Raw genomic sequence first — 22,389 nt, forward strand, 5'->3', positions numbered from 1 at the left:
AAAAAGCTTGAATATAGCTAACTTGAATTTAAGTTTGTGCATTGTGAACAATGCAATTAGATTGCACTTTACACTCACTGATGAAAATAAACACGATTTTGTTGTTTAAGCTCATTTGTGTGTCTATTCATTGATTAAGTCATATACCAAAACCCATTTAAAATCAAATATTGATATGCGATTACTTGAGATTAATTAATTACAAAGCCTAATTACTCTAATTAATTAAAACATTTTTAAATCAAGTCCCACCACTAAAAATAACATAATATGTCCCTGTTAATAAAATCATCCTATAATTGTTTTTTCTATGTGTTAACACAAAATCCCTATTTGGGGTAAAATAATAATAATTCAACCATTCACATTATTCTATGCTGTAATAATAGAACCATCATACGTTCAGATGATGGTTTTTACTTCAACAGTCCTTGGTTTTTACAGCAGTGAGCAGAATTAACACGTTGATGGTCGGTCTTCTCTCGAGCCTTTCCCTAAAGGAGATGACGGACGAAAATCAGAATTATTATGAAATACAACTTTGGCTGTGGGATCATCATCCTCATCAGTCAAGTCAGGACATCGGCTCACTTATCTCCTCCCAGGGGCTGAGATCAAATGCAGGGATGTCCGTGCACTCGGTGTAACCCGAGCCTCGAGGTTTGTACAGGAAGGGGTTTGTGGGTACGTCGGTGATCCCGGTGTTGTCGCAGATGATGCGAGAGAGCGACGTGTCCTTCAGGGACTTCTTCTGGGCCTTCGTAAACACTCCCTCATTCTCCCACCAAAGTCTGAAATTTGACAGTTTTGTTAGTGGTTTTAAAAAATACAGATAAATATATACCAACAGGAGTTAAAAAAAATGCACCTGTCTCCCTGGCGGATCCTCTGGAACTGAGTGGCAATAAGGCAGGCAAAAAGTGGTCCCACTCTACCCCCAGGGACAAACGGCTCGATGATGCCACCCAGCCACAAGTCGATGTTGTCGGGTGTGCCGTACAGATCCAGAAGTTCCACCGCCAGATCGGCATTTTGCATGACACTTGTCAGCTCTGCCAGATCTTTTGCCGGCGAGAGGTCGCAGAACCGTCGCCAATCGTTGTAGCCTGAAATGGACCACACAGGTGTCGAAACAGAGCTAAAAAAATCACTGCAACCTTGAAGGTTTAGGTGAGTAACTTTTGAATATAAACAAATGTCTACATACATCGTACATTGCTAGATGTACATATAATAAACTAATTTAAACTGGAAGTCCCACAAGACTCGGCGTTAGTGTAGCGTAGTATAGCGCTTCCAATAGCAAAGCAAAATGGCCGCAAAAGTTTGACATGTGTCTGAAAATGTCAAATACATCGATTCTACTACTTAATTTCATCAATTTGACGAGATATACCCTCTATGTATTGCAACTGGGTGGCAATATTGTTTAGGTAATTCCTCAAGGGGGGGGGAAAATAAGTAACACACGAGCTTTCAGTTGATTATCTCAACGTTAGACAGCCTTTTCCGTCAGGGAAAATTAAGTTTGTGTCCTATTGTAAAGAACTTTAATTGCCCACACCAAAGTACATGGATAAATTCAGTGGTTTTACGTCACAGCACAGAGGACTTGTTGACCCACTGCTGCCTCCTTAATTGGGATCAATCTCGGTGACTGTGAGCTCATCATCCTTGAGCAGTTTTTGTGGATTAAGGAGCGTAACCCGCAGACTGCCTCTCAGGCAACAGAACTGGCTGAAACCTACATCGCCGCTAGACGGGAATGGAGAAGTCTCCAGCTGGGCTGTGCTGATGGCAGTGCAAGACGGGACCAAAGACAGACAAGAGATGTCAGTAGGGCCATCCCTGGTAAGTCTGTGGGTGTTACTAGTAGTGAGTTTAGGAGGTATACTTACCCCAAAGAGAAGCCAACAACGCACACTAGACCCAAACCCAAGATAATCTGTCACAACTGCGGTCAACCTGGTCACATTAAACTGGAGTGCCCTTTAAGCCCCGCTAGTGAGTCCAGGCTCTGCTTCATTCCCCAACCCACTAGTGTATCTGCAGTGTATCCACTGTCTGCAGTGGATACACCCAGCCAGATGCTGGAATTCACCCTCTGATTGGACAGTCTCTGACGAGGCGGTAACATATTGTTTCACTTCCTGTGCTTCCACTGGTGTTACGCTGTGTGTCTCCTGCTCTCTCTACGGTTCTCTATCTACTGTAACGATCGATTACCTGAACAAACACTCGTTTTATTGAATTGACTAATACTTTCACCCGCTACTTTTGCTTAAACTCTATCGTTTCCGTAGATCATGTATGGTGATTCTTTCATCGCTAGTGTAACAAGTAAGCTTAGCAGCGATGGCTTCTCCCCCTCCTTTTCCTGCTCTCTCCTGTGTTGTGTGCCACATGTTTAGCTACTCCTCTGCCTCCTTTAGCGATAAAAGTACTTGTAAAAAATGTAGCTTACTGGCTAGGGTGGAGGCGAGGCTTAGTGAGGTAGAAACTCGGCTCTGCACAATAAAAGCTAAATCAGTTAGCCAGTCCCCTGTAGTCGGTGCGGACCACATAGCATTAGCTCCCTCAGCAGCTCTCGTGTAGCCGGGAGACAAACAGGGCAGCTGAGTGACTGTCTGCAATAAGAGGCTTAGTGTTAAGAGTCCTGTCCACCACCAACCTGTTCACACCTCAAACAAGTTTTCCCCTCTCAGCACCACACAGACTGAGAAACCAACTCTGGTAATTGGTGACTCCATCCTGAGGAACGTGGAAATAGCGACGCTAGCGACCACAGTCAGGTGTTTTCCTGGGGCCAGAGCGGGCGACATAGAGTCTTATCTGAAACTGCTGGCTACGGATAATCGTAAATTTAGTAAAATTATTATTCATGTTGGCAGTAATGACATCCGATTAAGCCAATTGGAGGTCAAAAAAAGTTAATGTTGAGTCTGTGTGTAGGTACGCACAATCTATGTCGGACAACATAATCTTCTACTCTTCAACATAATCTATGTGAATATTTGCTTATTAATGGCCTGTTTGAAGATTTTCAGTCAGGTTTTAGATTAAACCATAGCACAGAAACAGCACTAGTTAAAGTTAGTAACGATCTTCTCTTGGCTTCAGATAATGGTCTAGTTTCTTTACTTGTCCTGTTAGATCTTAGTGCTGCATTTGACACAATTGATCATAATATTCTATTGCAGAGATTGGAGCAGACTCTTGGGATCACAGGTGCTGCCCTCTGCTGGTTTAAATCATACTTATCTGATAGATTCCAGTTTGTTCATGTTAATGATAAAGCCTCACTACAAACAAAAGTTAATTGTGGAGTTCCACAAGGCTCAGTGCTTGGGCCTATACGTTTTACCTTATATATGCTTCCTCTAGGGAACATTATTAGGAAGCACAACATACACTTTCATTGTTGTGCAGATGACACACAGCTATATTTATCAGTGAGGCCGGATGAAATAAATCAGGTTATTCAACTCCAGGAATGTCTCAGTGACATTAAGTCCTGGATGACCTGTAACTTTCTACTTTTAAACTTTTATACTCGGCCCTAAACACCTCAGAGAAAAACTTTCTGATCATATTGTCACTTTAGATGACATCACCATGGCTTCCAGTTCCACTGTAAGGAACCTTGGAGTTATTTTTGACCAGGAAATGTCATTTGATTCACACATAAAACTAATTTCCAGAACAGCCTTATTCCACCTGCGGAACATTATGAAAATTAGAAACATTCTGTCCTTACAGGATGCTGAAAAACTAGTTCATGCTTTTGTTACATCTAGATTAGATTACTGTAACTCCTTATTATCAGGATGTTCCAACAAGTCTCTCAGAACCCTTCAGTTATTTCAAAATGCTGCAGAATGAATTCTGACAGGAAATAGAAAGAGAGACCATATAACTCCAGTGTTAGCTTCTCTACACTGACTCCCCGTACAGTTTAGAATTCAATTTAAAATCCTCCTCCTCACGTACAAAGCATTTAATGGTCAGGCCCCTTCATACCTGAAAGACCTAGTCTTACCTTATCACCCTAACAGACCACGTAGGTCACAAAATACAGGTTTATTTTTGGTTCCCAGACTCTGTAAGAGCAGAATGGGAGGCAGAGCGTTACCAGGCTCCTCCTCTCCTGTGGAACCAGCTTCCAATGACAGTTCAGGAGGCGGAGCCTCTCTCTGTATTTAAAGTTAGACTTAAAACTTTCCTTTTTGATAAAGCTTATAGTTAGAGCTGGTTCAGGGAAACCTGGACCATCTCTTAGTTATGCTGCTATAGACCTAGACTGCTGGGGGATTTTCCTGTGGTGCACGCACATTCACTCTTTTTATATGTCATTAACCTCGTCTCTTTCTCTCTCTAGTTTGTGTCTTTCCTTCCTTCCCTCTCTCTCTCTCTGTATTCTCATCTTGCAGGTTGCAGGATCAAGATCCAGTTTTCGAGGCTATCTATATCATATATATCATCACCATTATTATTGTGCTATAATTAAAAGTCAATATCATTGACTGTATAAACTTGTAACTTGATACAGTTGTTGTGTATCTGCTCCTGGTCTCTCTCTCTCTTCTGTCTCTACCTCATCTCCCTCTTGTCCTTTCTCTCCCCCCTTTCTGTCCCCCATTTTCTTTTCACCCCAACCGGTTGAGGCAGATGACCGCACATCTCTGAGCCTGGTTCTGTCAAAGATTTCTTCCTGTTGTCTATGTACAGTGCCTTGAGATAATGTATGTTATGATTTGGCGCTATACAAATTAACTGAATTGAATTTAATTGAGGGCCACGTGGTGGTGTAGTGGTTAGCACTCTCGCCTTGCAGCGAGAAGACCCGGGTTCAAGCTCCGGTTGGAACAAGGGCCTTTCTGCATGGAGTTTGCATGTTCTCCCCGTGTGTGCGTGGGTTCTCTCAGGGTACTCCGGCTTCCTCGCCCCGGGCCAAAAACATGCAATGTGGGGAATAGGTAAATTGGACACTCTAAATTGACCGTAGGAGTGAGTGTGAGAGTGAATGGTTGTTTGTCTCTATATGTGTGTGGCCCTGCGATGAACTGTCCAGGGTGTACCCCGCCTATCGCCCGATGTAGCTGAGATTGGCACAGCATCCCCCGCCACCCTCTGGTGGAGGATAAAGCGGTTAGATGATTACTGACTGACTGAATTTAATTGAATAGTACTAACCCCATTCGGCCCGGCAAAAGATGTCACAGTTCCTGTTAAGGTCAGGGGTAAAATCTGGGAGGCATTGGTAGACTCCGGGAGTAGTCACACCTTTGTTCGCCATAGTTGTGTTGAGACAATGCACCTCACCCGGGCAGGAAAGGTGAAGGTCCAGTGTAGTCATGGAGATGTGAGTGAACATGATGCAGTTAACCTTACAGTAACGATAGATGGTCAACCGTACTTGCTCTTCATATCCTGGGACAGAATTTTCTGGTCCTTGCGGATATATTGCAAAGTAATGATACTAGTGCTACTGCCTATGCCACAGACTAAAGCAGAACAGGATCAAGCCCGAACCTTGGATGAGCTACCTTTCCAAGTAAGAAAAGGGAGGAAATTTAGGGCGGAGCGTAGACGTGATAAGGTTAGGGGCACTCGTTTGAGTAAAACACTCCCTTTGCCCCCTGTGGGGGAAGAGGAGCCATTTGATGCTGACTTGGCATCAAATGCAGACAGCTGACCCGTCCCTTCAGCCTTTGTTTGACAATGCTGTGACAGCCGAGGAGGCTGACGGGTTTAAAGTCCAGGGAAAGGAGTGCCATATAGTGAGAGAGCTTTATCGTGTCAGTGAAGAGGGAGAGCAGTTGGTGTTCCCATGCACATTGAGAAGCGCAGTGTTGAAGACAGGGCATAGTGTACCTTGGGCTGGCCACTTGGAGCAGCAGAAGACATTAAACAGGATAGGCAACAGGTTCCACTGGCCAGGGTTTTATCAAAATGTCATTGACTAGTGTCAAGTAACATCTCGGTCAAATAGGGGGACCAGGGCCCCACTAGTGAACCTCCCCATTGTTGATGTGCCCTTCACACGGATCGCTATGGATATCGTGGGCCCCCTAGACAAAAGTAGAGCAGGTCACAAGTATATCCTAGTGATCTGTGATTACACAAGTAGATATCCCAAGGCCTTTCCCTTAAGGAACATCAAGTCGAGGCAGATAGCCAACTGTCTAATTCAGTTATTTTCCAGGGTGGGAGTACCTAGTGAAATAATTTCAGCTCCAAGTTTTCTAAGCCAGGTATACAAGCTCCTAGGTATTAGGGGTATTAGAACTACACCATACCAACCATGGCTTGATGGAGTGCTTTAACCAGACACTGAAGTCCATGCTCTGCAAGTTTGTCAGTGACTCTGGTTCGGACTGGGACCAGTGGCTACCATACCTCTTGTTCACCTACTGAGAGGTCCCTCAGGCTTCGACAGGCTACTCACCCTTTGAACTGCTGTTAGGGCAGTCAGTGAGGGGACCTCTGGATGAACATTGTGAACTATGTTCTGCGCATGAGGGACAAGCTGGCGCAGCTCGCCACCATGGATTGAGACAACATGATTAAGGCACAGGCACAGCAGAAGTGATGGAATCATCCTTGTCAAAAACAGACAGGAGGTCTGTTTTTGACAAGGATGGTTCAGCAGAGGTTGTCACGGTACCTTACCACAGTGAAATAAACGTGGCAAACGAGGCAGTAGACCAGCAGCTGCTGTGTTAACATGACCTAAAGAGTATGGTGTGGGAGTGAGTGGGTATTTCCAGCCATGTGTTCCTCTGCCACATGCAACCACACTTGAACCTGAACTATCCCTTGTTTATCAATCGTTTCAGTAAATACCTGGAAGTCCATGGTCTCTGCCTCTCTGCATGTTGAGAGAAGACAGATCTTGTGCCAACTTGGAGGAGAATTTAAACAACTTCTCCCTCATCTCATCAGACATCATGTGGTCCTGTGAGTTCAGCTTGGCCTGGCGACCCACCAGCCCCCTCAGGACTGGGTCCACACCACCTACGGAGCAGGTGCAACAATTTTATTTTCACCCAACCTTGCCATGATAAGATCTAGTCTCACGACTCAAGCCGTGCGTAAGTGGGCGGTGAGACACAAGTAGTGTTAATTGGCGGAGCTGTGCACAACCTGCAACCAGTGTACTTTGGGGGGTTAGCCCACAGTTTCCCACAGTCGCCCCACACAGGCATGTTTGCTGGGGTCACCTTCTGTCGCTCAACACACTTTGATCAAATAAAATCAAGCTTAAGACGTTGACGATGTTTGTCGTACCTTCAAAGATGATCCTCCATGGTGTGAATAAGGACTTGTGCAGTGGTGGGCTGGGGTAATCTTTGTGCTCCTTGTATTCCTCGTCAAGGCGGAACATGAAGGGTTGAAATGTCGTGTGGCCAAATCGGAAGGCAGCTGTGGCGAACACATTGGCGATGCTGGGGTCCACGTTTTCATCATAACCAGGATAAGTGGACAGCAGCTTGTTAAACATGTCCGAACCAACAATCAGGGGCAAGTAGTCCCTGAAGGTGAGAATCTGAGGAACAAAACAGGTCTTAAATTAGGTTTCCCAGCCAGCAAACACTGATCTTTCAATCTGTAATGTCAGATTTGTTTCTTGTCTCAAACCTGGAAGTATGCTCCCATGATTTTGCGGGCCTCATGGTAGAGTCTCTCTCCTTTCCAGTGAGGATTGAGTTTAGCGAGGGCGTGTACCAGGCGGTTGTGTTCACGCGACATCAGAGAGTGTATAGTGACCAGACCAATGTTCTCACTGCCACGCTGATCACCTGGGAGTCCAAGCAGAAAGCAGTACCTTTAAAATAACTAAATTTCAATGTTGTTTTACACCTGGTATTAACATCTGACCAGAGTTATCTGAGAATGTGTTTGTCATTGTTTGGATTTGGGAGGTTTTTTTTTTTAGCTGCTTCCTCTCTTGGGGTCACCACATTTGATTTTGCAGAGATTATTAAGCTAGATGCCCTCCAATTTATCTGGGTTTGGCACAAGGTGTACAAAAGATGTAGCTGGGGTCAATTTAGAGTGTCCAATTAACAATGAGCAATGGGGATTGGGTGCCTTGCTCAGGGGTGCCCCAGCCCTTGACCTGATGAGGACAAGAACCGTCAAACATTCGGTCACAAGCCCAGTTATCTTTCCATTTGGCCATGGGCTGCCAATGGCAAAATGTTGCTGTTAAATTCAGCATGAGCAACCAGTTCTGAACGAGAACCATTCGCTGTATTGGATCACAGTTTTCAAATTGGCATGTTTACATATTTGTATTCCCATTACGTGTGTCCATGTAAACATAGCCGGCACTTTTTGCTTCCACTCACCAACCAGGAAGCAGGGCACCTCCTCAAGGTTGGGGTCATTCATGATGCGGCCTCGCGTGGCGCACATGTTGGTGGTCATCCCAAGGAAGGGCAGGTGCTCACGGCCGTTGTCTTTGTACACTCTGTTGTGCTTCAAAAGGCCCTGGTCTTTGGTCATGTTGCGGAGGAAGCGAGTTTTGAGGTCATCGGAACCGTACACCTGGCTTGCATCGATGAAAGAGGTGACGGCGTTCATCTGCTGACGGATGGTGCTGTCCCCGAAGAAGTGTCCCGTGTTGCCGGATCCACAAGCTGCTGCCGAGCGGAAGAAGGCCATGCACTCTTCTGAGTTTTCATGGTAGCGGGGGTCATCCCAGGGAATCTGTTCAGACAACAAGGACCACTTAACATCTGGTGTGTGGTCTTTTCTTTCATAAACGAGACAAGGACGTATTTCTCCTGATACTGACCTTGATGGGAAAACAAGGCTCGGTGCATTCGCAGCTGCTGTCGCAGTTAATACCGTTACTGAACGAGCGGATGACAGGAGACTGAGGCGTCAGGGTAATGTCGTGGTCGACCCACTGACCGAAGACCGACACCATCTGAGTGTAGAGTGGGTCACTCTCCACAGAAGCGGTTTTCATAATACGGTTGGACACTTCCCGTACCTGAGGGTTTGAATCAGCAGCACAGTCATGAAACTAACTTTATATTGTGACAAAATAGCCCAAAGTGACAGTTCAGCTTTTTCGAGATGTGGTTGCATGACTGCATGACTGGGGTGGAGTGGCTCAGTGGTCAAGACCGGTACCCTATGTGCGAAAAACATCATGGTCCCAATAGTCGCAAGTTCGATTCCACCCCTCACTGATTGTACTCAATTCCATTGTAAGTCGCTTTGGATAAAAGCGTCTGCTAAATGACATGTAATGTAATGTAATGAGGTTTCTGACACTTGAGAGGAATGTTTTGCTTTTGCGTTTCAGGAATAGAACTAAAATAACCAGCCCCTACCATTCCATTTTTGGCACCCTTCCCTTGGGGTACCAGAGTAAAATGGTACAGTGCTAGACTGGCTCCACCCACAACAGTCAGCTGATTGACAGAAAAATGTCACTCCCTTTTCACCAGTGTACATATTCCATGGAACTCGAGGCAATACTGATCTACTGCTGTTGCATTTGGTAAGTTTGTGACACTGAGGTTAATCTGAATGAAGGAATTCAAACACAGACGTCACAAAATTACAAATTTAATGGCACTGATCGAAGCTTTTCTGGTTCTAGGTACATAAGGCCAACAGGGGGCATTCAAACACCTGAAACAATATTTCAGAACCTCATACAACAACATCTAAAAAAAAACCCACCAATTTAAAGGGATAGTCCACCGTTGGGAAGATGACTGTCTATTAAAACTAGACCATCTATGTAGTAGAAATGTGAAATAATATTTGAAGCAAGTGCCTTCTTGGTCGAGAATAGCAGCATGGCTCATGTAGATGAACGATAACAACTTGCAGAATGCACTGCAATCCGTGAGAGTCTTGCTGTCTCAAGCTTCGAAGCAGACAGCCCTAGTTGTGTATTAGTCAGTGAATACATTACAGATCTGTAAATTACTCAGGTTGTTTTTCTATGGTGCTACATTGTACCAGGATTTGCAGTAAAAACAAGGAAAGGACAAACAGTAACTTCCCATCATTTGCCAGTCAGAGTTTCAGAGCAGTGCAAGCCTGATGCCTGAAGGCTAAGCTAAGCTAGGCTAAGCTTGTTTGGGGTTTTGGAGAAGACACTGAAGACATGGAAAAGCTGGAAACTCAGAGGGTTCACAGTCTCCATTTCCAACACAAAGACGTCACTGAGAGGTAAGTGACGCTAATGCTCCACTCTATTTCTGCTCACATTGATTACGATGTGATATAGTTGTTGGCAGTAAAGCGACAATGTTGTCAAAGTAATGTTTGTAAGACAATTATACATAAAAAAAGTAAAATCTACGTTAATATTTCATGTGTAATTGTATTCTTTGTCCTTTAGGAGCATGGTTGAATCAAGTCTTGGAGAAAATCTTCACACCATCCAGTGTCTGCTCCTCTTCCAGACTCCTCCAGCTGTGCCACATCAGATTCACCGGCACCGGCCGCCACCATCAGCCAGCTTCTTGTTTTTTACAGAAATGTAGGTATTTTCCCTTGCAGCCATATCAGTTTGAAACATTCGGTCATTGTCATTCTCAGTTTACTCTCAGTTTACTGTGCAGAGCAGGAATCCACAGATCGCGTCATCAGAGGGCAAAATTGGTAAGGGAAAAAATAATTTTTTACAACTCAGTGGAAAACTGAGGGAGGGAAGCAAAGTAGAGTACCACTTTAAGCAAATACTGCAAATTGTTAGTGTCTTTCTAGACCTTTGCGCAGTATAATTATGACTTTATATAAATTAAATGTATGTATATTTAAATACAATACCATTGGAAGACGGTGGCAGTTGACTTTCATGGTAGGATCCCAACCTTTGGGCAGAGAGATTTTATCCTGATACTCAGCAGGGAGCCAGCGGGCGAAAGGAGTGTTGGCAGAGCCCCACCTAGTGTTTTTTCTGAGGGGGAAAAATATGCCTAAGGCGTGTGTATATACGGAGAAACACATATATTTATATGTACTCAGTGTGAGATCTTAGATATGAACTAAAGAACCGACTTGAATGTGGTAGTCTCAAACTGCTAACCAGAGAACTTATGTAAATTATTGTGAAATACAGCATGTTCAGCCACAGCTTTGACGTTCTCCTCCACATCCTCCAGTGAGATAGAGGAACGTGGACGAGAGCTGCCAATACACATGACACATGCCTCACCTGTTGTTGCAGGCGCCGCTTGCAGTGCGATACTCCTCCATACCAGGAGTCATCTTGCAAGAAGGGGCACGATGTCTGGGAGTGCAGCCTGTCAGATCGGCGATGACCTGCAGATGCTCCTCAGAAATGAGGTCTGGTTAACAGACACATGAAAACAACTGAAAAAATGACGACATGAAACCAGCTTCAAGGCTAGCCTTGAGTTCAGGTGTGTACCTGTGGCGTTGATGGAGCGCTTGTGGCGTCGTTTCAACGAGTCCCTGAACAGCTTCACAGCCACGTGCATGTAGTCTGCGGCTCGGACCGCGGTTCTGGACGCTCCAATGGGCTGCTTTACGAGCCGCATGACATTGGAGGGGTTCACCGCATTCCTCCTCACGCGGGCAAGACTCCTGTCACATGACACAGGTCACATTAGGGTTTGTAAAAAAAAAAAGAACTATGCTGAAAAAAAAAAGCCGACTTACTCATGTCTGGAGAACTTGTAAGCGTCATCCACAGCGGCCTTCGCTGCCAACACAGCAGCCTCAATGTCACGCACATTCAAACGGGATTCTGAAAACAATAAAAGAAAAACAGATACTGTGAAAAGGTCTTGAAAGTCTGGTTAATTTGAATTAATCTTTTATTTCTATATTGTCAAGGTTTTAATTATTTTAAAGGCTGGGTAGCTGGTTCTTTCTCTTAACTCACTGGGAACACTGGTCCAGTAGTTAGAGGCTGTCACTGATGAGGTAATGTCTGCAAAACAAGATCTAAAGGCATCTAAAAAATAATAACGTTTTCTGCTAAAACACTGTGGATAAAGTCACAGGCAACATCAACTCGCTTTCATTGCTTATTGCAATCGCTGTTCAGTTGTAAATATCAAACATGTTTAATATTTACGGGGTGCAGAATAATCTGTTTAAATCGGCCTAAAAATGGGAAGACAACCACGATTATCATAAGGGCCAGATCAGGACCTTTAGTCCTTGTTCAAGAAAACTACCTTGAGGATGCATGTAAAGCCTGCACGCTGTGTGCAAACTTCAAAATAAAGGTTAACCAAAAGCGCAAAGACAAAAACAAAAGAGGAACCTAAGAGGGCGATAATGACGTTGAAGGAGACAGCAACAGTATTTGCCAGATTTTTTCAAAGTAGTGTTTTTGTTGTATACACGAAACGTCACTGTGGCGTTTCGGTAGCGTTTCAGTTTCAGTGCTCCCAAAATGTTGTGTCCATATGTCTCAAAGCAGATATGATAAAAAAAAAAAAAGCTGGAACGGATTCACCTAAACTAACCTACTGTTAATTATGAATAGAGACTCAACAATGGACTATCAAAATGAAGTGTTAGCAAAACATGTGCAATTTTTAAACAAAAAAGAGGAACAAAATGGCTTCGACTGTCACAACTGTGGCACAAATGTGAGAAAATGTGTATAACAATACAAATGTGTACAAAACCCATGTCAAAGGGAGGAAAATAGGTCTGAGTGTAAATAAAGCTGGAGTCTCTTCAAACTCTTCACTCGGAAAGACGATCTGACAGAGAACAAAAGTAAGAAGAGCGAGTATTTTTTTACCGAGGAAAGAAGAGACAACTACACGTACACACAGGTGAAGCAAATTAGGGCGGGGCAGGTAATCACACAGGCGGGAAACATGACAAAGACCTGGGAGTGGTGAGGTCAACTAAACCCAGCCAACAGATGAGTATAAAAGCAAAAGAGGAGGTGTAAAATTAAAACAGGAGTATGAAAGTCAAAAACAAAAGCAGGGAATTGTGTAATTATTATTAATTAGTAATTATTTTACGCGAAACCACATAATGTCCATTGCAGCTCATTAAGTTAAACAATGCAGTTCGTTCACGCCCAGACCCACTTTAAGATTTACCCAGAGTCACAATGTCAATCAAGGTGTGGTAGTTAAGACAGTCGATCTGCTACTGTTATTATGGGATATCAGGAGTGCTTGCAGCTCCTTTAAGCGCCATGTCGTTTGAGTGTTTTGTTACCTCTTCAGCACATTTTTTGGCATAAACACTGGCCTTGTCAGGACCCTTGAGGCTCTGCCTCATTTCTGAAAAACTGTTGAAGTTTAGGACTAAGACAGATAGACAGACAGATAAGCTTGATAGCTAGACAGATAGCTTGCGATAAATAGCTTTCTAGATAGCTGGTAAGTTCTTGTCTTTAAACAAACTGCAGCACAGAGAACAATCCACATTTATGTTCACTGCTCTCAACACATTTAAGTTTCTGTTGGTGAAAAGCCGACTGTTTCATCTGCTGGGGGAATTCACTGCTACCACAGTCGTGGTTGTGTACAATTCTCTCCCGGGATCAATGCTAATGAGGCGCAGTGGGCGCTGCATGATGCCATCAGTGGCAAGGAGAGACAAATTTATTTGCAAAGTATATTAATATACAAAGGGTTAATTCACCGTGCCGAATAAAAAAAAGAAAACAAAGAAGCACATGACCAAATTAATTAAGGAGAGGAGAGGGGGTTAAGGAAAGAAAACATGGGATTTGGACAAGGTCTGAGTTGGATACCACTATTGACTGGAGCTCAAGAACTGTACACTGGACTTATTAAGGCAGATCCATTTGCCTTAAGAGGTCACAGGTACCTGCAGTCCCAGAAAATGTGACTGGGCAGATGGGCAGAAGACGCCATACTTTGTTCAGCAGCTCAAAGTCAGGTTTCAAAACCTCAAATTGTTGCTTCACAACACAAATCTTTCATTGTTTTCATTGTCGGACGCTCAGCAGCAATCTTTAGAATTTTCTCTGAGACATCAGACACCATGCCGAACCACAGCCCGTTCAGTAGTATTTCAGTTCAGTGACTATGTCAGACTTAAGTTAAAATGATTAAAATGTATAAAGTTTAATTTCACACATCTAAACTTTATTTCACCCATTTAAACTTGAATTTCACACATTCAAACTTGAATTTCACACATTCAAACTTGAATTTCACACATTCAAACTTTCATGCCACACATTCAAACTTTGATTCCACTCATTCAAACATTTAAACTTGAATTTCACACATTCACACTTGAATTTCACACATTCAAACTTAAATTTCATACATTCAAACTTGAATTTCACACATTCAAACTTGAATTTCACACATTCAAACTTTCATGCCACACATTCAAACTTTCATTCCACTCATTCAAACATTTAAACTTGAATTTCACACATTCAAACTTTCATTCCACTCATTCAAACATTAATTTCAAACATTCAAACTTTCATTCCACTCATTCAAACATTCATTTCACACATTCAAACTTTCATTTCACTCATTCAAAAAACGTTCACACATTCATTCCATATATTGAAATTTCCGTTTATGTATTATTTATTTTTACAGTAATATATATGTACTTTTCTTTTTTAAAAACTTCAGTTCCGTGTATAAATTTAAAAACGCTTTATTTTGATTACATTTTTCTTGTATATCACTCAAAGTTTCTATCCACATATTCCTTAATACGTCATAAGAAGGTTAATAGAAGCCAGTTAATAGGTACTTTTCCAGTCTAATCTATTCTAAAATGAAGTTATGAACAGATGAGTTTCTGAATGGATCCATTAATGCCGCATCTGTGTCTCACCTGCGTCCGCGAGGCAGCGCGTGCTCAGATCCAGCCCCGCGGTCATCATCAGCAGAAACAGCGAAGTGCTCATCTGCGGGATTTTTAAAAAAAAACACGTTTGACCCGCGTGATTTACAATAAATGACAGAGAGTAAAACAATATTTTTTCAGAGTCTCTCACCCTCTCACGTGAATACAGGTGTAATCCGATGTGTGTGTGTGATGAATGTACAGTCACAGTGAATGCGCTGCTTTTATGGCGTGACCGTGAAGACGCTTTTGTCCCACGTGACTCCTGGCGTCAGGAGTCAGGAATGAATATAATGTCCTCGGGTCAAGGGAGAGACTATTATGGGATGATGATCGTTAGCAGAGCAATTAATGAGAAGCCTACATGACACAGTTAGAGAGAAAATGATCGCAGGTGTGGTGCGCAAAACAAACACACTATCACACAATCTATCTGTCTGTCTGTCTGTATGTCTGTCTATACATAACCTTTCTCTAAAGGTTGTGACAAAGTAACTTTAGGGGAATGTTCTGGGAACCTTTAGTCCCATAACATTCCACTTACATTACTATGTCAACAACCTTCATACAACCTTTAGAGAACATTCTCTGATGGTCCCCTGAACGTTACTTTGTCACAACCTTTAGAGAACGTTCTCTGAAAGTTCCCCTAATGTACTTTGTCTCAACCTTTAGAGAACATTCTCTGATGGTTCCCCTAACGTTACTTTGTCACAACCTTTAGAGAACGTTCTCTGATGGTTCCCTAATGTACTTTGTCTCAACCTTTAGAGAACGTTCCCTGAAGGTTCCCCTAACATTACTTTGTCACAACCTTTAGAGAAGCCATTTACGGATGGGAAATTTATTAAGGAGGATTTTCTCAGTTTCTCAGAAGATCTTTTTGAAAGCTTACCAAATAAAGGAACTATCAAGTCACAGATAAAGGACATTCCAGTGTCAGCTAGAAGTGTCCAGCGACGTATTGATGAAATGGCTGAAAATGTCAGTGCTCAGAAACAGCCGGATTAAAAGGGTGTTTAGTATTGCACTTGATGAAAGTGTGGATGTAAATGACATCCCGCGTTTGGCAGTCAAGGCAAGGTACTACTGTGATTCAACTGACAGAGAGGAAATTTGCTGCTTGAAGCCAATGCCTGAAACAACAAAATGTGAAGACATAGCCAAGGCATTAATTGAACATTTTGAGGAACGAGGGATTAACATCAGAAAAGTGTTTGCAGTGACCACAGACGGCGCCCCTGCTATGGTTGGGAGACAAAAAGGAGCTGTCAAACTGATTACAGAAAAAGTCGGCCACCCCATCATGTAACTCTGTTGCATAATACACCAAGACAAGAAAATCTTTCGGTCCCTGCTGGAGAAGCTGGACAGAGCATACACAGATCTGCCTCTCCACCTTGCAGTGAGATGGCTGAGAGGTGGAAAAGTTCTGGAGCGATTTGTCAGCTGTTTGATGCTTTCTGCCTGAAAAGGGCCAAACGTATCAAGAACTGGAGAAGGAGAAGTGGATTGTGAAACTAAAGGTGCAGGACAAACCGTTTTGGACATGTTTGAGACATCTTGATCAAGCCTGACAGCTTTGATGGACATGATTTGTATGCTACTCTGATCGCTGTGGGTGAGCCAGTTTGCAGAGCTCAGAAAACAGTTGGAAGCCACACCAGTGCAAGATCACGGAGCCCAAATCCTCACCTGCTGGGCACCTGCACCTGAGAAATTCAGCTGTCTCTGGGACATTGCACTGGCGCTGCTGTCAGTCTTCGGGTCAACATATCTCTGTGAGCAGGTGTTCTCACACATGAAACATGTGCTCAGTCCCACCCGCAGTCGATTAACAACGGAGAACTCTGAAGCATGTTTGCAACTCAAAGTAACTAACGACAAGTCCCAGATCACAGAGCTCAGCCAAGCAAAGCAGGGCCAGGGCTAGTAGGCATCTGATCATTTGATGTTGCATCAGCCAGCATACACAGAATAGAATAGAATAGTCTTTATAGAATAAAGACTATTCTATTCTGTTTGTCCATGTCTTTGAAAGGTTGACATGGCTATTTTTTACAGATATACTGTTATTACAGATACAGTTGCACATTCTTTTTATTATTATTATTATTATTGTTGTTATTATTATTATTATTATTATTATTATAAGCAGATACAGGCTTTAACAAAGTACTTTAGTCTCAGTTTTGGTTTGGCCTCTCTTCCCAGAGCACCATGTTTATGAAATGTTTATGTGTTTTGAGATGAGCTATATTGATGGAATAAAATTCCAGGTATATTGGAAATGTTTTTGTATTTTTTGTGTTATTGTTGATAATGGCACCATTTTTAACTGACACTCCATGTCACAAAGGTTGCCTGCTGTATATAATTATTTATTTTTGCAGTAGTAGAATTGCCAACATTTCGATCCACGATCCACACCACATGGCGGCGGTAATGCGCCAAATCAAAGTTTGCTAAACGCCATAAAATCCTCAATCGAAAAGACGAAGAAGAAGAATCGGAGGCGGAAGTGAGTGAGGAAGTACGGAAGTAGAAAGCGGTGACTGGACGATCTCTGCGACTCTTTCTCTATTTTCATCTCTAAACACATTTAATTAGCAAAAAAAATGTCCACTAGTTCACAGTCGGCCCGCTTCCGGAAGGTGGATGTGGACGAATATGACGAGAACAAGTTCGTGGACGAGGACGAAGGAGGGGACAGTCAGGGCGGACCTGATGAAGCAGAAGTGGACTCTCTGCTCAGACAATATCCTTTCATTTATTCAACTGTTCTATTCCTCGTTAAGTCTTTATTTTCACACGGAGACGGAGCGGAATATTCGGAGGATTTGGGGTTTTCACGTCGCCTGTTGCTATGCCGCTGTTAGCCGGAAGCCGGAAACGGTGACCGTTTGCATCGTCAACAGTTGGTGCCGCTCGTTGTGTGATGTGCAAATTCAAACATATTACAGTGTGTTTATTCCTTTAAAATGACTCTCTGTTGAAATGTGTCGACCACGGTCTGCGTCGTTGGCTCCACACTTCCGTCGCGAAATGTCTCCGGGTGTCAGTAACAGCAGGAGGCGTGGTCGCCCTTGTATCTATTTTTGAATTGTATTTATTTACTTACTGCTGATCCGTTGAAAGTGCATTACAAATAATGTATTATATAATTAAATTACTTGTTGAATGGCACCACATCGATTAATAATTAATTTACTGATTGGAACTCATACATGTTGAAGGAATGTTGGGTTTCAGGCAGAAGCTTAAAAATAGGAAGTGAAAAATAAGAAGTGCATCTCTTTGACGTGTCGTCTGTCGTCCTTGACTGTTTTTCTGCACGGGGAACATGAATGGTGCTCTCCAGGCTGTGCTGAAGAACCCTCCAATCAACACCAAGAACCAGAACGCCAAGGTACACACACATGGACGGCCACACTATGTGTGGGTGGGGGGCAGACAATTTAAACGTGTCCTTCAAATAAAAATTTAAAATGAGCATAATTATGTAAAATGACCACTCCCTATTATATCACAAATCACATTGCATTTGCAATTCCAGTCACAATAATCACAATTAGATATTGTCGCATGTACCCACGTGTTGTACGAAAAAAAAGTGCATGTTCAAAAATAAGAGTATGTACTATATGCACATATACAGTAAAACGAAGACCGTACGCATGTACACAACAAAGAATCCATGTTCAAAACATAGATTACACAAAACACACTTGTGTGCACTCAACAATGCAGCACAACAGTAATGACACATTCGCGAAGAACTGCTCCAAAATAAGTGTTATGCACTTGAATGAGCATAATTCAGTCTTGAGAGGAACCCATCCTTCAGAACGTGAAAGCGATTGTCATGATTAAATCCTCCACGGCGAATTATCACTAATGTTTTCTATCGTTCTTAATCTGTCTGAAAAGTCTTCTCTGTCCCGAGTGCAGGAGCGAGCGGAGCAGCTGGTGGTCAAAGTGCTGAGCAGCTTTAAGAGCAGTGACATAGAGAAGGCCGTAGGATCGCTGGACCGAGCCGGAGTGGACCTACTGATGAAGTACATCTACAGAGGCTTCGAGAAACCCACGGACAACAGCAGCGCCGTCCTGCTGCAGTGGCACGAAAAGGTGAACACGACGTGAAATGTAGCGACGCCTGAAGCAAAATATGCTCAATTGTCAACACAGACATTAGTTATCGCTCGTGTAAAATACTAATTCAATGTAGGCCTGCAACTAACGATTATTTTTAGAATCGAGTAATCTGTAGATTATTTTCCCTATAAATCGAATTTTCATTTGTCCATAAAATGTAGGAAAATGTTGAAAAACGCCGTTTAGTGTTTACCAAACCTGGACACCACATTCAAAGATTAGAAAATGTTCACAGCTGGAGATTAGAAAACATTTACGCTCTGAGATTAGAAAATGTTCACATTCCAAACGGCAACACTTTTTTAAAGATGGCAAACTTCCCGGGACTTGGATCACAATATAAATCATGACAAGAGCAAATTTGTGTTTAATGTAGAAACTCATTTACACTGTAATGTGTTTGTACCACCAGTTATGAGAAACAATTACTCGAAACAATTATGAATTTAATTGTCAACTATTTTGATAATCTATTTTTGGGGTTTTGTCATTATCGAAACAATTTTTCAGATTTAGTTTCCGCTTCTTAAATGTGATTATTTCCTGGTTTCAAAGAAGTCATTAAAACTGATTAATTTTGGTTTGTGGACAAAACAAAACATTTTAGAACATCATCATTTCCAGGTTTGAAAAACACCATTTTCTGACACTTTACGGACCAAACAATTAGATTCGAGAAAATAATCCACTGATTAATCCTTAGTCACAGCCCTAGAAGAGTCGGTATCAGTTTACTGGTCAAAAGAAACACTGGTTTGGATCATGCAAAAGAAAAGGAAAACAAACATGTCGTAAATGCTTCACTAAACACGCAACCTGCTGTAAACAACCACCGCCGTTGGAATCTTGATCGGCAGGTACTCAAAAGTTGTGGTATTAGAAACATCGGACATAAAGAGAGCGCTTGGGCCTTTCACAGGTACCAATATTTCTACACAGAAACTGCAGAAGCCACAATAAACTTATATATACAAATTAAAGGGCAGCCTGTGGCCAAGTGGAAAGGGAACTTGGTTTGAGAATAATTAAGGGGATTAATAAAGTATCTAAAATTAAACATGTATATGGAGACGTTTGTGGATAAGTGCAGGTCTTTAATTTTTTTTTTTAATTTATTTAATAAATAAGTCATAAAAGTTCATACGTGGCAATAAAAGAAAAATAAATACAAAAATTAATACATGGGTAAAATGAATAAATATAAAGATTTAAATGGTGTCAAAGTGTAATGTTTGTGTTTGTGTCCTCAGGCTCTGGCTGTGGGAGGAGTTGGCTCCATCGTGCGAGTCCTGACTGCCAGGAAGACCGTCTGATTGTCTACCAATCGTCTGATTGTCTGCCTCCTTCTTTGTCCTGCTCCTCATCCTCTGCTGTTGGACATGAGCCATTCTTTTTTCATACTGGAACACGAGTGTCCTCGTGATTGCAGTCAGCTGTTTTTGTTTCTATTCTGTCCTGTCCTTGCCTTCACTGTTTGCAGTCACACCTCTGGGATGTCGTGATTAGTCAGCGAGGAAGGGTCAGGGAGGTGCTGGCACCTCAGACTGTCTTTGACTGCGTCTCCAGCCAGAACCAGACAACACACATTTTGGACAACAGTCTGTCCAGCGCAGCTCAGTCAGAACAGCGTCACAGCTGCTCTGATATCCCTGCTGCTCCATTGAAACATCTCCTCATCCTCCTCCTGCTCTTATTCGTCTTCTGAGTCTTCCAGGTTAAAGAACTGGAATAGACTTGTTCTTGGCCAGATCGCCGGAACAAGTGCACGCTCGGTGCTTTTTCTTTCACGCTCTATCGACTGTTCTTTTCTGTTTACAACAGTTCCACACATGGCTTATAATATAGTTTCTTTTTATACCTGTAAAAGAAAATAAATATAGTGCTAAATCTAAAATGGTAACTGATAGCGTTCTTTTATTTGTACGAGAAAGCGTCTGAGAAAAAAATCTTTAGTGACTTCTGGAACAATAATCTAACTGGAGGGAGACCAATTAAAACACAATTGTCACAAATTAAACTTGATGTTTGCGATGTATTAATATATCTGGTGACATGAGATAAGATATGGTCTTTTTCTGGTTTTAAAGGCTGCTGCATTTATAAAAAAATGTAATTTTAATATATTTGTTGATAAAAAATACATGAATTGACAAATTATTCACAATTCACACAACCCTAATTTATACATAATTTTTTTATTGAAATGACTAGATAATTGCACTGCATTCATGAGAAACTATTAATGTTGTTTAATAACTGGTTAGACTGAAGTTAATAAGCATCTAATTTAATATCATTTAACAGTTTTGTATATCTTATTAGATGGAGAAATACGAAAAATTGGCTGCACTGATTTCTACAACCATTTTTATAATTTCTTTATCAAAAAAAGTTAAATTCCAACGTCTCACTCGTGCGCACACGCACACACTCCTCACCTGCTCCTTCCTAAACCGAGAAACAGTGAGTCCATGAATGTGACACAGGTTGAAAGAGGAGCCATTAGGACAATAAAAAGTTCAACAAATCCAACATGAGCGTTTATTTAATGGTGGAAATAAGTCCTGAATGAGTGCGGATCACAAAGAGCAGGTGGTTTCTGGGTTTAGGAAAGAGCTGCATCACAAATACGGACTCAAAAACGAGAGCCTAAAAGCAGTGAGGTTATTCTAACAGAATCACTGAGCTCATCACATCTCATATTTGTAAAAAAAAAGATGACTTACACATGAATAACATGTAACAAAAAGAAAACTGTTTTCCACCTTTTTCACAAATCAACAAATGTATGTTTTAAAAAAACTTTGTATAACCACAGAAAAACCAGGCTGCGTATTAATGCCACAATCTGATCAGTATCACGTTATACATGATAAGTTTATTATTCTTACAAATATACGTATACTGTAAAAACAATATAGTAAAAATATGTATTTCGTAAAAAAAGTTATCGCGTCCTGTTAAACTGATCAGTTTTTATTTTGCCACCGACGCACTTCCGTGCTGCGGTCACGTTACGTCTCCTCCATTTTTCCACTTTTAACTCGTTGCGCTACGACACCCATTAGCATGCTAACTTCTAAACTTCATGCTCAAACTACGACACGAGTGCAGGGAAACCCCAACATGTTATTGAGTGACTTCTGTGTTTGAAATCCTGTGATGCAAAACTTAGCAAACAAGGCGGTAGTATATACAGTGGGTACGGAAAGTATTCACACCCCTTTAAATTGTTCACTCTTTGTTTATGGCTGCAATGAAACAAAGAGTGAAAAAATAAAGTTCATTTTATTTCTCGTGAATGTACACTCAGCACCACATCTTGACAGAAAAAAAAACTGAAATGTAGAAATATTTGCAAATTTATTAAAAAAGAAAAACTGAAATATCACATGGTCATAAGTATTC

The 22,389-nt window shown here is 42.0% G+C and overlaps 2 protein-coding genes and 1 long non-coding RNA gene across 3 annotated transcripts; 2 read left to right on the forward strand and 1 right to left on the reverse strand.

The window, feature by feature from the left end:
• Positions 1-221: 221 nt before the first annotated feature.
• LOC122783918 (eosinophil peroxidase-like) lies at positions 222-15,001 on the reverse strand. The gene is made up of 14 exons (XM_044048921.1): positions 14,978-15,001; positions 14,815-14,887; positions 11,662-11,749; positions 11,411-11,586; positions 11,195-11,327; positions 10,807-10,936; positions 8,804-9,004; positions 8,355-8,715; positions 7,642-7,802; positions 7,291-7,549; positions 6,847-7,017; positions 869-1,106; positions 592-791; positions 222-494 (listed from the first exon to the last, which is right to left on the reverse strand). Exons 2-14 carry the CDS (start codon positions 14,885-14,887, stop codon positions 457-459), a joined length of 2,229 nt encoding a protein of 742 aa, XP_043904856.1. The 5' UTR covers positions 14,978-15,001; the 3' UTR covers positions 222-456.
• LOC122783995 lies at positions 10,226-11,785 on the forward strand. The gene is made up of 2 exons (XR_006362128.1): positions 10,226-10,516; positions 11,207-11,785. It is a non-coding gene; the product is annotated as an uncharacterized LOC122783995 (long non-coding RNA).
• Positions 15,002-17,333: 2,332 nt separating the features above from the next.
• Positions 17,334-21,508, forward strand: LOC122781134 (actin-related protein 2/3 complex subunit 5-like). The gene is made up of 4 exons (XM_044044664.1): positions 17,334-17,584; positions 18,163-18,235; positions 18,778-18,954; positions 20,232-21,508. Exons 1-4 carry the CDS (start codon positions 17,445-17,447, stop codon positions 20,292-20,294), a joined length of 453 nt encoding a protein of 150 aa, XP_043900599.1. The 5' UTR covers positions 17,334-17,444; the 3' UTR covers positions 20,295-21,508.
• Positions 21,509-22,389: the final 881 nt, after the last annotated feature.

This window comes from Solea senegalensis, linkage group LG1 (assembly GCF_019176455.1).
Source record: "Solea senegalensis isolate Sse05_10M linkage group LG1, IFAPA_SoseM_1, whole genome shotgun sequence".
NCBI classification, from domain to species: Eukaryota; Metazoa; Chordata; class Actinopteri; order Pleuronectiformes; family Soleidae; genus Solea; species Solea senegalensis.